A 16,769-nucleotide genomic window follows, 5' to 3' on the forward strand; every position below is an offset into this window, starting at 1 on the left:
AGATTTTTAGTGTTGGTTCTTATCATGAATATCATGGACACCGTTTGTTAATCAAGCAGAAATAGCATGAATACCGGTGTTTGCACAGTCAGTAGACGGTGTGACAACCTCTGTACTCTCGCTAAAAATAATACATTGTGTGTTCCTGTTTTGATATTTCTTTTAAGGTGGCGGTTTCGTTGGAAGGATTAACGATTGCAATCGCATGCCCGACAAGATAAAATTAAAACACATCGGATATGTTCAAATGAAAACTAAAGACCAAACTTTAAGAGATGTTAGATAGAGGAATAGCAACTCTACGTTTATAGCGCTATGTATTCTTTCTCGATGAATAGAAATCTCAACCGATACACCACTTCCACTGAATTACATTCAATCAAAAAAACTTGAAGGTGTTCATTACGTAGCAGTGACAAGTATCCGAAATGAATCATTATTTTGATATTTGGATACAAGTAACTCAGATACTTAACCACTGACTCATCGTTAACAAATCCAGTGCGATTTCCATGCATAATAGATTTCCACATTTCGGTTTTGATAGAAACAATAGAGGAACTCTGGATACCGCATAGAACTGCTTAATTATCAAAATGTTTTGGAGCCAATTTTAATGCAAGTAGGGATAGCATGAAAGAAAGAGAGAAGGAAAATAATTAAGAGGGAAGAAGAAGGAATAGGGCCCCGTACAGGTTAGAATAACTGGATTTGGTGTTTTGGGTATCTCTGTTGTGTACTACTTCCATTGCAAAAGAAATTAGCCATGACCCTTTTCAGCCGAATAACACCATATGGGTGGGGCACTTTGGGGCTACTGTCGGGGGCCACGTACAGGATAAAATAAAAGGATTTCGTGTTGTGGGTATCTCTTTTATGTACTACTTAAATTGCAAAAGAAATTAGCCATGACCCTGTTCAGCTGAATAACGCCATATGGGTGGGACCCTTCGGGAGCTACTAAAAAAAGCACATCAACGAACATTCGTATGAAGATGAATAAGTGCAGGAGAGTAGAGAAAGTTATACGGAGACGGAAAAGAGATTGAGGGGAAAGACGATAGAGATCATGATGAGGGGAGCGAGTGGATACTAATCACGAAGACAGATAGAAGAACAGCTTGTTGTCGTACATTCATTGTAGACGTCATTACTTAAAGCAATGGTATTGTTTTGGTTGAGATGGGGATTCAGGTTTCCAACTTTTTTGTGTGAGACAAGGAGAAACCTCTTATGAAATATGAAAGAGCATACACATACTAAGAGGAATTCAAAGTTTATTTGACAAAAATTGGTTGTGAAATGGCTGAGCTATCCAAAAACAAAGAGGTCCTGATAAAAAGTGGGACCCATCTTTTATTAGGACCACTTTGTTTTGCTTTTTTTTTGATATCTCAACCATTTCAAATTCGAATTTCATCAAATAAACTCAGAATTCCTCTAAGAATCCAGTGTATATTTTCTTAATATTTCATGAGTGGTTTCTAATTATCTCACAAAAGGTTTAAATCTGAATCCCCCATCTCAACCGAGTCTTAGAAAAAAAGTCATGTGAGATACACAGAACTTGTAGACCAAATTTTGAAATAAAGTATCAGGTATGATTTAATCACATTGAATAAGCATCATTGATACACCTGTGAAACTACTCATAACACATCTATGAATATATACTTGCATTTTCTTTTTCGTTTTATTTAGTACATTTGGTCAGACAGAACATGTACACATAATATCAATAATGCAATATAATCTTTGCAGCGAGAAAACCCCCCACCTATTTCTCGCTCCTTTACTGACCAATCAAACATGCCAATTAATACCTTGCATGTGATTTAGCTTTTTTTATTATCGCTGTGTGAGATTTCAAGTAACGTTAATTTTAAAGAATATATTTCAATCCATTGCGTTGGGGAATCATTCGGTTCTAATCTGTACAAGTCTCCAAAATCTCCTATAGAGAACGCTTCACTGTTATCATTGTTACTTTATATAATTTCAATCACTAACATCATTACCATTATTGTATGCCATTGTATACCATTTCAGCACCACCTATGGGGATGGTCTTCTAATCTAATAAAAAAAAAAGTGTGGCCTAATACAGCGGTATAAAATGTAGTAATTCTGGTATGTGACCACGAGGTGTATAATCTATTCTGAAGATGTTTTCAATCTCTCTTGAACATTTTCTAAGCACATCTTATCGTTTACATACTGCATTGAACAGAAACAAATAAGTGCAGTTCATTTGATGATGTAATATTTACAGCTAGTATTGTTATTGCGTATCTTCACACCTAAGCATGTTATTCTACGTAAATGTCATACAGTACTCCCATCTCATTCAGGTGGAGGAAATACACTACGAGTAAATATCAGTATGATATACGAAAATGTTTACATACAACTTTGGAAAATTACTATTCAAAAACACAGAAGAGGGAATTGGCAAAAATCAAAGCAAAGAAAGAAAAGTTAACGGAAGCAACATTGTTGACTGAAACAAAATTACAAATAAGGGGAAGTAAGGGAAATGTAAGAAGTGGAAGAATAATCCATATTTAACATTCATAAAAGTGACTACATATATATAAACATTACGCATTTTGTATGAACGTAAGGAAGTGAAGGACGCAAACATCAAATGCCTCAGCAACTTTACACAGTCAGGTTACGCACACCAAGGAGTCCTTGCGCACAAACAAGAACATCCATCCAAATTATAATAAATCTGTAAGTGACATGATGAAAGCTAAATCTATTACATATTTACATAATTACAAGTGGAGTGAATGAATAAGAATTAAAATATACACTGTATTTCTTATTTCATTTTTTTTAAAAGTAGGTCTTAGTGCTCTTTGTTGGGTAAAAGGGTAATGCTCATCAGTCCCCCCCCCCCCCCGAAGAATCTGGAACCAACTGGAAGTCATAAGTTTTCTTCATTTTGTTTATTATTTCATATTTTTGTTGTTTGTGTAGGAAACTACGAGTGCGTGGCTGGGGACCAGGCTGCAGCCCCCTAGGAAAGTCACACGCTTCAAATAAACGATCGAAAATACATTTTCAGCTGTGTTTTGTAGGTTTCGTCAAAATTGACTTAATCGTGCCCTGATAATTGAACATAGATTGAAGGGAAATAATGATGTCAATATTCGACCTTCTTCCGTGTGATAGAAATGTTACAGAACATGTTACAGGAGCATGATATGCAAAGACTTTGTGTTCATATCAATTACTTTGTACTGTAAATGTGAGGTAGCAGGATATCAGGCATTTTATATCTTGATTCCATTTAGATCGGAAAAACATGATTGATCTGTGGATTTGTCTGCATGCTCTTCTCAAAGTAGGCCCAGAACAAGTCTTGGCCATCGTGGTCCTCAGTCCAAACCAAGTTAGGCCTGTTTCTGCTCAGAAAGAGTCTTACCAGGTAGGGCAGCCGCTCATCGGGTATGTCTTCCAAAAATACCAGGATCACCTTGTCAAGTCCTGTTTCATTCACATGCTCCAGAGCCACTCTGACCTTGGTGATGAACCAGGCATCATCAACACAGTGGTTACTAATCAAGAAAACAGTCTTGTAGCTGGTCTCGATGATGTGGTGAACAGCATCAATGTAGTACATTGAAACTCTGAGAGCTTCGTCGCCATAGGCTACCCGTTGGAGATGGGGCATCCTCTCTTCCAGTGCAGGTCTGAGGACACCGTGAACCCAGTCATCATCGTCATCATGGTACATGATGTTGAGCCCATACTCATAGTCATTTGCCTGTAGGTCTTCTTCTTGTTGCTTATACCCCAAGACAAAAAGCTTCAGCAGGAAGATTTTGTAGTTCAACCACCAGCGTTTCCTGTAAATCAAAAGTCCCAGTAACGTTACTATGACACTGCCGGAGATAAGTCCAGAGATGAGTGGTGCATTGAATCCACAAAAGTCACCTGGATGGAATGCTTCAAGTGGCTGGTTCACAAGTTCTTTGAAGGACGACTGTGAGCACAGAGTTTCATTAAAGGGGGAGGTATTGACGTGGGTGGTATGGAGCCGGTTTTGGAACCATGCCACTGCAGTCACAAGTGAAAGGATTGTGGGAGATATCAAGGCGCACAAGAGTCTCTGGAAAGTATGTGTTTGCAGAAATTGTAGTGAGATGATTATTATGCAGGTACAACCTTGTGAGATTCGGCGTGTAAATGAGTAGATTTTTTTCAAACAGAGATATCACATTATCCTGCAGAAGCAATTGCCGTAAGAATCCCAGTCCTTCAAAAGCATTTGGATCGATTTGCTGGATTTCGTTTGAATACAGCAATAGGTGTGCTAGAGACGATAGGTGAGAGAACATCCCTGCTTTCAAAACGGTGATTCGATTATCGCTTAGGTCAATCATTTGCAGCTGACGTAAAGGTTTAAAAACCCAAGGGTACTCGTGCAAGTTTACCAACTTATTTCCCCATAGATCGAGAGATGTTAGTGAGTCCAACCCGAAGAAAACGGATAGAGGTTCATGATTACCTACCAGGTCTGTGACACTCAACTTTGCGAGTGACATGACGAGTGTTCTCAAAGAGCTTGCATATGTAAATTGATTTAGTGACGAAAACTTAATAACTGTTTTCATGAACGTTAGGTTCTCGAGGTTCTCCAACTTTTCAAAAGTACCATCAAGTTCGATTATCGGTTGAAAAGACAGATCAATATATTTCAGGGAAGTGAGCCCGATAAATGTATCTTTAGAAATGTTTCTGATATTATTAGCGGTTAGGTTGACTTCTTGCACATGGGGCATTCCTGCAAATGTGTTTTTATTCAAAAAATATATTTCGTTCTTTTGCAGTTTCAGTTTCCGCAACGAAGGAAGATGCCATGGTCCTGCAAGCTTCTCTATTTTATTGCCGAAAAGATCCAGATATTTAAGATAGCGACCACCATGAAGAACACGAGGATCCAACACTCTTATGTCATTGCTGTCCAGCCTGAGAAATTGTAGCTTTTTTGTACATGCGAACGCACGACAAGGCAAGTGTGACAGTTTGTTTCCTTTCAGATTCAAGTAGATGAGTGAATTCAATCCACAGAATGAGCTATTAGTGATCAAGGTTATCTTGTTGTCATCGAGGTTCAAATAACGCAGGTTTCTAAACCCCCAAAATGCGTTGCTCTGTATTTGAGAGAGTTGATTCAGCCCAAGACTAATTGATACCAAATTGGGAAAGTGTAGATGTTGGCAGGTGAGAGGTATAATAGTGTGAATTTTTGCGCTGTTGATCCCCACATGAGTGATGTTATAATTTCCCATGAAGGCTCTCACGTCGAATGTAAGAAGGTTAAAGTGGTTCAAATAGAGACTCGTCAGGTTTCGGAAATTCGAAAAGAGTTCATGTGGAAGTTCCCAGACTTGTTGAAGATCAGGTCGAGACGGTCTATTGTACAGTTTCCAATAGCATCAAAACTCTCCTGACGAAGATGCGTGATCTTGTTTTTTGTGAGATCAATCTTAAATAGGTGTTGGCAGGATGAGAATTGAGCGAAACTGATGTTTGTGATCAGGTTGTGGCCGAGGTAAATAAACTTCAAGGCTCTAATGGACCCAAGAGCGTTATTTGGGATGTCGGTCAGTCTATTATGAGATAGCTCAAGGATTGACAGATGAAGATTGTTATGAAAGAGAGCATCTGGAAGTCGGCCGATGTTGTTGCAGTTCATATAAACCACTCTCAAGTCTAGGAGATGCTCGAACGAATTTCCCTCGATCTGAGTCAGCGCGTTCCATTGCAAAATCAGGACTTGGAGCTTTCCATATGCAGCAAACGACATGTTGGTGATGGTCAAAATATTGTTATATGATAAGTCAAGATTGTAGAGGTCGTCTGGAAGATTCTGGGGAACAGCTGAAAGTTTGAGGTGAGAGCAGTCTGCTCGCGGAAAGGGGCCGGGATAGGAAATGGAGCAAGTGGGAGGAGATTGTACCCAGTGGCCAGCAATACATGACAAAGTCATCACTGTAGTTAAGACTGTAAAAACAACACTTCCAGCCATCGTGGTTTGCGGCGAAATAGTTCACTCTGAATTCTCAGTGCTGCATGCAATCCTTTTTGAATCTTTTCCAGGAATTAGGGTCACTTCATGAGCAAGTGCTTCAAGCGCTATCCCGTGCTCATTTGTTTCACTCTCGTTCTTTTTTGCTAATTATCGGCCTTCCATTGTGCTTGTAGTTTCACAAAGTCAGGTATTTCTCTGTGCTAGGAGGACTGTCACTCATTTGCTGCGGCCTTCGAAAAAGTGTATCACGTTCGTTTAGTATGAAGGGATACATGCAAGGAAGGGCCGTTACACTGAACTGAAGGAAAGAAGCAAGTCTTTGGCATGCCTTCACTATTCTGTCATTTTGCCTGTAGCTGTAAATAAGGAATTGCTATCTGCTTTTTTGGCCTTGTTCCTGCCCCCCTCCCCCTGCCCTGATATTAAAAAAAAAAATCATGGCTGCTACTAAAACAGATACAGGGCAATTTGTCAATCAGTTGCAATGAAAGCATCTCGACGGAAGAATTTCATGAATTTGAAAAAAAAAATGTTCTTTATAAAAATTCATTCTAGTCACTGAAGCCAAACATTCCACATCGTATAATTCTTGTTCCATTCTCCCCATCCCTCTTCTTTTCTTCCTTTTTTTTTTGGGGGGGGGGGCAGCAGGTAGTGGCATAAGGAGTTTCGTGATCACCATTCAACATTGTCCAGGTACTGCAGCTTTATAGACATCATGCTTTTGTGAAAGAAAGGAGTGGAGGAGATGGCTCCCTAACAAAACCACAATTTTATAACAGCAATGTATTGTCCCCTGCATGATGGTTGAACCTCGTTGTCAGGAAAAAAAAGGTAATCGCGGTCGTTTTCAAGAAGTGGAGAAATGCGCATGGTATAGGAGTGAGTACATGACGTGCAAACATCTTGAGCATTCATGAACATTTATGAAAAATAGCCGATATATGAGGAAATACACGAATGTTCATAATGTAGCTAACCACTCGAAAGAATTCATTCAATACGAAATAAAACGTCAGCGAAAGCGATGGTACCAAAGTATAAATAAGTACAGGTAAAGTAAAAATGTATCGCCTATGAATAAATGTACTGAGAATTCGTATTCATTCATTATATGATATGACCGCCCACTTCAAATCCACACACACAAAAATAATAAAATAAATAGGATTCTTTGTAATGGACTTTCAAGATACAATGTACTGTAGTAAGTTATGTTGACAGACCCAAAAAAAGTTTGTCTTACCTGGGAGAGTAATCCTTTCTGTAGCTATGAGGCCCAGTGTCAAAATTCGACGGCTTAAAACAAAACCGAAATCGAGATATTAGCACTTTTCTGGACCATATTATTTCGGACAGGCAGTGTTTTCACTCGGAAACAAAACATAGCACGCCTGAGTGACCGAAATCGTTTAACGCTCTTTTCTCCCTTTTCTGCGAACTTGCACTTCCTAACTTTCTCTCTCCCTCATTTCGATCACTTTTTGAACAGGTTAGAATGGTTCAATTTACCAATTTACATATCTATATATCTATATATGTATATATATATATATATATATATATATATATATATATATATATATACAGTGCATATCAAAAAAGGTAATCCAAATTTGGAAGGTTACTATTTTAAACCTGTCAGCTGCTATGGAGAACACAATGTTGGTTGTGAGGAAAGAAGAACCTTTCCTCTATCAAGTGGTACTTAATTATGTTGATAAATGTCATACACGACTGAGCACATGAGCTGTTTCCAAGTTTGAGTGTTATCGTGAAAGAACAATGAATGTCTCACTGAGTGGATGAGATCTGTCAATGAAAATGGTCAAAGTAACAGGCCAGCCTGCACAACTGCAGGTTTGTATAATGTAGGGTTTCTTTTAGCCTTTTATGGTCCATAACCTTCAACATAGTCACGTTGTCGATAACTTGGTCACTCCCATAAAGGATATTCATTTATCATTTTTCTCTCTTCATGCTCAAGACATGGTTTGTCGCTGCGAGCTATGTGTTGAATGTGAACACACACACACACACACACACACACACACAAATGGACTTCATGGTGATAAACTTGGAAAAAGTGCAATTTGTCATTGTCTTTAAAGTTCATGTATTCAGTCATGAGTGACATTAGTCAATATTATTAAGTATCAATTGAAAGAGAAGAGTTCACTTTGCTCACAGCCATCATTGAGCTCTCCATAGCTGACAATTATCAAATAGTAACCAAAGTTAGATTCTTCTTTTTTTCTTATATACACTGTATACATATACAGTTAACAACAAAATTAGTCATACCCCTTTGAAATTTTTAGTTTTGAGCAGATTTCTTACAAGTAAACGATGGAGTGACAGTGGTTGGGTGTTATATGTCAACATTTCTATTGTTATGCAAATGAGGTGAAACTGGTATTAATGTCAATTTATAGAGGACGAATAAGAGTAAAAAGTTAACACCCAATCACTATCACTTCATCCTTCACTTGTAAGAAATCTGCTCAAAACTAATAATTTCTCAAGGGTATGAATAATTTTGTTAACTATATATATATATATATATATATATATATATATGGGTGCAACATGCCCTTTTTTAGAAACCCCATCGCATTGAAGAAAAACATAGGACAACTAATTTTACAATAATAATATGCAAATCTTTTTGTTGGTGTTTATTCAGTTGTTAAAACAATCGCTAGAGTATGTACACAATATACAATAACGATATGAAATATAACAGCATTTTTTTTTTACATATACAGTCTATTGTGTTTGTCGCACAGTATACTGTGCATCATACATATTTCTATGACCTCTCTTTTTATAATTCACTTTTTTTTGTTGCAAATACCTTGCGAAGTAATATATTCGTGTGACTTGAGGACAGTATCGCTATATCGTTCGGTAAATTCACAAAAACTGAAGGTGATTTTCTGCCTGACTTTATAGAGCTTATCCTTTCTTTATCAGTTTAAGGACGTATGTAGAATTCATTGATTGCCATATTCCAAAAATAATGCCTCCGGCACCACTTCGTGGCTGAGGCATAAAAACACACCCAAATTTCACGTTAAAATTGTATTGATATCTTACGAAAAACAAACGAACATGCAAGCATTCAATTTCTCGTTAAACATGTGTTGTGATGTGAAATATCTGGTGCTGAAGTATGACGATTATCATCATCTACCTGTCAGAATTATCATATAGGGCCACAAATTTAACACGCGTTAGTGGTCAAGGACATGTGAATTAAACTTCACAGAATATCCATTGCCGCATACAAATGGAAACAAAAATATATATCGGTTAAATCATGGTACTTTAATATCCCCAATATTTGCTTGTCATAAATTGTAAGCTGTCGTCTTTATTGAGAGGAGGAACAATATTTTCGTATTCAAAGTACGTATCGAATTAGCAAGGGTGCTAGTGAAATGATTATCGGCACTGAATGGGTCTATACAAGTTGTTGTATTAAAAACCTGCATGGGCGACACTTGACTTTCGTTGACATTCTTTCTGTTGTTGCTGTTGTTGTTGTTGTTGTTTACTTGTAACGGACAATCAATATCGCTTCAATCAATTCCACTTCAGAACGTAATCAATATCTCTCCTTCTTAATCCGTCCAAACTATACGACGAGTCTTATACTTTCACATTTACAACCCAGTCAGTTTGCCTGTCTTGTATTAAAACCATGCACATTTCGTTGTGGTACGCCTATGGGCCCCAGCAGTGAATCCTCATACTTGCACTATACGTTACGAGGCTTTCGGCTAGTTCTACGACTGACCGAGTGCCCACACACAATATGCCAGTAAGTGGTTTGATTTCGGTCTAATTCACTTTCTTCTTTCATTCCATATTGGAAGCTTTACAGTATTCTCACATCTCTTTCGTTCTTGTAGACTTAAATATAAAGCAAAGCTTCTCTATCACGAAATACTACAAACAAGAACTGAAGAAAAAACAGTCGCCGTTATCCGTTAACCAGATCGCTTGCAGTGGCGGATCCAGGGGGAGCGCACCGGGCGCCCACTTTATTCGTTCTTTGTTAAAACAAAAGATATTAAAAGAAAAAAAAAGTAGGTAAGGGGTGTGTGTGCCCCCTTCCCCTTTGATTTTGTAAAGGCGCCCCTCTTTACAGAATTCCTGGATCCGCCCCTGGCTTGTTCGTTGTCTATCAGTGTGTGGTCGTATTTGGATCTAGTACTACTGAGGTTGTAAATACACGACATCATTCTGCCTTCTGCTCAATTGCGTCACACCGTCAAAGCGACAATAAGGGAGGCGAGTATTTACAAAGATTAGAACCGAAAAGAAAATACAATATTTTGTAATTATGTACATTGTGAGAGCTGGCAAGATCGCACAATAGTTTAACTTCCCTGCTGCAGTCGATAAACTTAAATACTGATAAACCTTTGCCTGGCATAAGAGGCTCAAACAAACAAACAAACAAACAAACAAACAAACAAACAAACAAACAAAATCTTCACATATTTTCTGTATCACAAAGAGCAGTGCAGCTTCAATAATAACAAAGTTGGCCTTTTGTTTTGCTTACAATAAAATGTACAATGTTACCTTGACTCTCTAGAAAGACAACTGTACATTCCGTGCTGTGCCGCCTTAAAAGAATGATTAAAAACAAAAATGCGTACAGACCTGATTGCACTCAGCAATTCGTGGCTAGACTAGACGGCTATAACTAAAGGCATTGCCTGCAAAGTAGAAAACTTTGCACATGCCATCTCCACGAACACGTCAGCAAAGATACAGAGTTAATACTTTAATCGATGCATACTTATGTCTGCAACGCTTGCGATTAATGCCGTGTAAGGACCCTCAGAACACAGCATATTTCTCCTGAACACACAAAGCACCAAACGAACGTCTTATATTCTGGAACAGAGCAGCTATTGCTTTTTCTTCTTTTAATCACAGCCTCTTAGATATAACTTTCGATTGTACATATCGCATCTTGTTTTCCCTTTGTCCTACAAGTCTATTCTGCCTATTACACGCCTACCATTCAATCTAACTGCAATTCATGTTTCTCGTAACATCATTCTAGAAAACACGTAATAAATAGATCCTCAATACGGCAGTTTGGTGGATTTACACCTTGGTGCGAGCATGCTTGGTAGGGAGCATGAACAAATTCACACTGGAAATATTTCACAGTGATTATACTTCTTTATAGATTTTCTTACGCTAAGGTGGTGGCATGTATTCTTAGTGGTTGAAGAGGCTACAATTATTGTAAAAAACAGTTGGGTTCACGAGATATGTTGCTCACAAGAGTTGGTTTGCGTAGACATCATTTTTTACTTACAATACACCGTTTTAATTGGTCACGAGGCACTACTCTATAAAGCTGCATGTGAATTTGACGTGCTAAACAAACGTCAGAAGAGGTCCAATTACATAAATTCTACCTAACAAATACAGTCCCTACTAATGCTAGAAATAAACACAATTCGTGACAATGATATCCTCGTCGTCCATACAAAGTCATAAGCACACATAGACCGTGACAAGACATCTGTAACATTGTTTCAAGTGAAACTTGTGTTCCATGTTAACTCTACACAACAAGGGGGACACAATAAAATCCTACTCACTGATTCAGTTTGGTTTAATAAGTAGTCAAAGCAACAGTAATAAAACATTTTAGGTGAAAGTCCGATAAGGATGTGTTGATGTTACAAAATGAAGTGAAAATGAAATAGATTAGATAATGATGTATCACAAACGCATCCAAATAAGCGAAAGTTTGGCTTACCATCTCGGAAGATGCAAGTATTTCCACTACTTAAATAATGTACTAGAAAAGAACTAGGAGAGTGATACCCCAGATCTTTGCAATACCAGATACCATCGTTATTTCCACATTTAATAGTTCAAGTAACATTCTAACAATGCAATGGGAAGGGAGGTTGAATAGATATATCATCAAGCGTTTTGCCATGTGGAGATACACTGATTATTTTTCTTTGGTTTTCAAATGATTACTGTCATTTTTGTAGACATTAATACATATGTGTTTACACTTACACTAGCTGCTACCTGCAAGTTTAAATCTTCATGCTTGACAGGAAATCACAACTTGGAAAATGTGTAACGTGGGTGAAGTGGACAGGAGTTATGTATGTACATGTCACATTATCATTTTCTGGAGGTCACATTGCAAGTAAAGGAGAATTTAGCAGTATTGTCACTTGATTTAGCACTACTTTCTGCATCTTGTCGGAAAGTTTAAGACGCTGAGATATATCTGGCTTTTTAAGACAACAGAAAGTACCAACAATTTGGTGCTGACGTCTTTGGTGACAATTTTACACTTACATCTATGGAATGATCAAAGTGGCTTTTCCTGTTGTCAACGTGTCTTTGCTTTCTTTTTTTGCTTTTCATTGTGCGTTTAGAGATACATAAATCTACAACTCTGTTTGATACAACACTAGATTCATTGCATGCACAACAATGCTAATTTCAAAAGTGGTGTAACAAATAAATACTAAGAGTTTACCAACGAAGCATCGAAATATATATATATTCTTTAAAAAAAAATATTGTCGATATTCCCTTTTGCCTTCAACAGCAGGTTTTGAGCCTGCTCATCAATCGAAGAACGTGTCTACATGAAACGTGAAGAAACCATTGCCATGATATCACACTCAGTACATGCTTCTATAACAGACTCCCTCTTAAACGCAGGGCAGAATGTTTCTCACTCGCTCGCTTCCTCCATCCTCCCTGTTGCCATGGAGACATAGGTCCCTAATACGACCGGAAGTTGTCTTCTGGGTAGTCGGTATCGTTAAGAAGACCATCCGGGCTGAGGGATTCCCGTTCGTCCTTCTCCTGTATTAATCTTTCCATCTCCTCCCTCATCCGCCGTCTGAAGAATCCACACTTCAGGAAAGTGAAAGTGGTGCAAAATACAAAACCACTTGAAGAAAATGTATACAAAATTCCAGACGAGACATACATGTGTTCATATATCATATTACATCTTCATAATATCTTCCCAGTATATAATTTGGCAGTACTGTCTGTGGTGGGTGTACGCTTTGCGTGTGCGTGTGCATATATATATATATATATATATATATATATATATATATATATATATGTGTGTGTGTGTGTGTGTGTGTGTGTGTGTGTGCATCGAGATATATTCGCATTCATTTTGGCATTGTATTCTAATAAGTGCAGGGGTTATGGCGATTATTATTCAGAAATTGAATTTAGAAGAATAAGGAAATATGTGTTGGGAAGTTGTTTATACAGGTATATCGGAGAATTCCTATAAAACTAAAGGATGGAAGACAATTATATTGATTAAATATGTTTTACATTCAGCGAGATCAGAAGGGGATGTGCTAAATTTTAATGATGTAATGAAGTATGTAAGGGAGTGTACAAAAGAAGGCAATAAAATAGCAGTTAAAAGAGGAACAGTTGGAAGTGTAACTCATTTGTCAATGTGGGAACATATACAAGCCTTCTTACCTTCCACATGACTAAAATGACCGCGACAAGACAGACGATTCCCGCTGCGATGCTCACCGCAATAACCCACTTTGGCACGGGCTTATTGGACACGGACGATTCCGTGTATATTAACGTTACGATCTGGACAAAGAGTGAAAGAAAACGCAACAGTAAAAAACATGACCAATAGCTAGTTCTTCAGTGCATTCACCCGCGGTGTCTAAATCTCACGCGTGACAAATTTCACGCAAAGAGTCAAGCCCTTGTAACACACATTTCCAGAAACAAGTTAGGTTTGTCAGTCTTATAATCACATATTGTATACACACAGTGCGTTTGAAAAGATATGCAATCTATCCATTCAATGACTTATAATTTTGCCCACCTACTTATGCCCTTTGACTTCAACATTCTAAAATACGAAAGACAAATTTCCATTAGTAAGTCTAATTCACCTTAGCGTTTGCATTTGCAAATTCCTTTCACGGCAAGGAGGCACGTTCCTATGGTTTGGTGAAGTATCGTATTGTTGTAATTTTTATCACTACTAGTATTTGAGATAGAGCGATTTCCGGTAACACCATGTGTAATGCAGTCCTTTAAAGTACTCGTTTAGCAAGAGAAAAATCTAGAAAGAGGAGAGTGGAGGGGGAAGTGACACAGGGAGAGTGTAGGGAAGACAAATAGTGAGAATCGATGGGCAGCAGCGAGCTGGAAGTTGAGGTTACACAAATGGAGATGGGAGAATAGGAAAACTTTCAAACAACCCATTGTCATTACTCTTTTCTGTCTCAAATTTACAAGTATTTGTATTCTTTTCCCCTGATGTTGTGCTGACCAAAATGAGTTTAGCAGGTTTCATCTCATCTTTCCCGAAATCTCCAATGTCGACTATGCAGTATCAGAAATTCAGAGTGTTTGTAGAATATAATGAGAGCAATATAATCATTTCCGGAGCAGAACTACTCTAAGGGTGCGTTCGAGCGCTCTAAAGCGAACCAAATCGAACTGAACCAAAGCGTACCGTACCGAACTGTGCCAGTTTTGGAGCGTTCGAGCGCTCTGTGGAGAAAGTGTACCTCACGAGTTATTGTTAGAAAAGGTCACGTTTGTTTGTAGCAAGAATGTCATTCATCTGTCGCTTGAACTACTTACAGCAGCACTAAGGGTGCGTTCGAGCGCTCTAAAGCGAACCAAATCGAACTGAACCAAAGCGTACCGTACCGAACTGTGCCAGTTTTGGAGCGTTCGAGCGCTCTGTGGAGAAAGTGTACCTCACGAGTTATTGTTAGAAAAGGTCACGTTTGTTTGTAGCAAGAATGTCATTCATCTGTCGCTTGAACTACTTACAGCAGCACTGTCCCGAACAAAGAGAATGATGTCTTTGTATTGTGACGTATGTGCATGATACGCGCATGCTTTACAACGAACTTTTGGTACGCTTTGGTACGCTCTTGGAGCACATCGGGAAGTTTTAGTGGTCTACTTTTGGCTCGGTACAGTACGGTACGGTACACTTCTTCTTCTTCTTCTTCTGATTAAGTCTGCCTCCTTCAATAGACTGAAGATTCTTGCAGACTGGTGCTATTTACATTATAATACAATTTATTTACAGATATTTACAAGCACATAGAAAATTTGACGAAAATACTAGCCACTGTGATCAACCGTTAGACGGTTTCGAAATGATCCCACAGATGGCGCTGAAACAATTTCTGACGACAGGGAATTCCAGTTCCTTACAGTTCTTGGGAAGAACGAATGGCGATGCGATTCAGTTCTCGAATATGGTACCTTTGGGAGCGTTCGAGCGCTCCTCTGGCGCAGGTACGGTACGGTACAGCTCGCTTTAGGAGAGCGCTCGAACGCACCCTAGGAATTCATGGGATATGTGATGAGCGCATCCCTGTTCAGAGCAGGATGCACCAACTCACCTTTACTAAGTCAGGTCTGTCTGACGTTGGCTGTATATGTCTCCTGAGGGGATCGTCCACGCCAATCTTCCCCTCAGCAACCAGCTCAATTTTCCCTAAATCTTCCTGCAGATCAAAACAATGTACATGTATGCATAAAATATCAGTACAAGGATGATTCACAAAGTGTCCAGGCAATCATTTAATTCAACCTCTCTTTGTTTAGCTGTGACAAAAAAAAAACACACCACAAAACAACTCAGCATATTCTTTATTCTCACATAAAATGTCAGTTTACATTAACCCCCATTCAACCTCAAGCATGGAGACTTCAGTTCGTTAACTAAAATTTATATATATTTCAATGTTATGTTTCAGGAACAAAAAAAATCACAATTTTGTTTGTTTTTGTTTTTGTTTTTGTTTTGTTTTTTTATATTTGTGAGTGAGAATTTGAAGAATATCCAGCATATATCTTTGCTCAATATGTTTCAGGGACTGCAGAACATTTTTTTAGTGTGTACATTTGGGGGAGATTTGCGGGCTTGATCGTGGGGTCACGGGTCAATGGCAATTCAACAAGTTACAAGATTTTTTAAAAAGCTGCGGAATTAATGAATCTCCAGTAACTTCTATTACACCGAGCTCCATCTCACCTTCAAAAAGGTATCTTCAAATATCCTCATGCTGAATTCCACAACAGCGCCCCCACCCTGCTCCAACGTGTCCACCGTGCAGGGAATATATGCACACTCTGTATTCAAACATGTCTGGAAGATTGTTAGAGAGAGAGAGAAAAAAAAAAAACAACAGCACATCATATTATTACCAGTGTATCACGCAAGTATGAATCATCACTACTAGACCTTATAGCAGCTGACTGCATTCTCCACAGAGTTACATATGTACCTCAACAAATATCATTAGATAATATCACAGTTAATTAGGGAGATCTATTTGTTACCATTCTTATTTTAAATCTGATACCATCCAGCTGAAGAAGAAATGACAAGGAATGTCGACAAGCCATCCAGGAATAGTTATCACACGTTTATGGGCAAATGCGTACGACTCTCTTTGCTGGTAATGGATGTTGTGATTTAATATATTCTGACATCTCAAATTACACTGTTTTACCCATTTTGTGTCCTTTCATTTCAGTAAGCTGGGAAGAGGGGCATAGAAAGAAATGCACCCAAATAAAAATCAAAATGCAAGTTGTGGACTAACCGGCGATTCCAGGAAATGATACTCAATTCATCTCCTCTCACTAAATACATTTTTTTTTTTTGGTAGCC

The 16,769-nt window shown here is 38.3% G+C and overlaps 1 protein-coding gene across 1 annotated transcript in view; it reads right to left on the reverse strand.

Annotated features, from left to right (window-relative positions):
- Positions 1–12,730: 12,730 nt before the first annotated feature.
- The window catches only part of LOC139733283 (integrin alpha-9-like), an 85,100-nt gene continuing 81,061 nt past the window's right edge, over positions 12,731–16,769 (reverse strand). The window contains 4 exon segments of the mRNA XM_071644117.1: positions 12,731–12,976; positions 13,577–13,699; positions 15,493–15,597; positions 16,128–16,241. Coding sequence (XP_071500218.1) covers positions 12,842–12,976; positions 13,577–13,699; positions 15,493–15,597; positions 16,128–16,241 — 477 coding nt within the window. The 3' untranslated portion in view covers positions 12,731–12,841.

Source organism: Diadema antillarum, unplaced genomic scaffold (assembly GCF_040938485.1).
Source record: "Diadema antillarum isolate AM-2024a unplaced genomic scaffold, OU_Dant_1.0 seq00000467_RagTag, whole genome shotgun sequence".
Lineage (NCBI taxonomy): Eukaryota > Metazoa > Echinodermata > Echinoidea > Diadematoida > Diadematidae > Diadema > Diadema antillarum.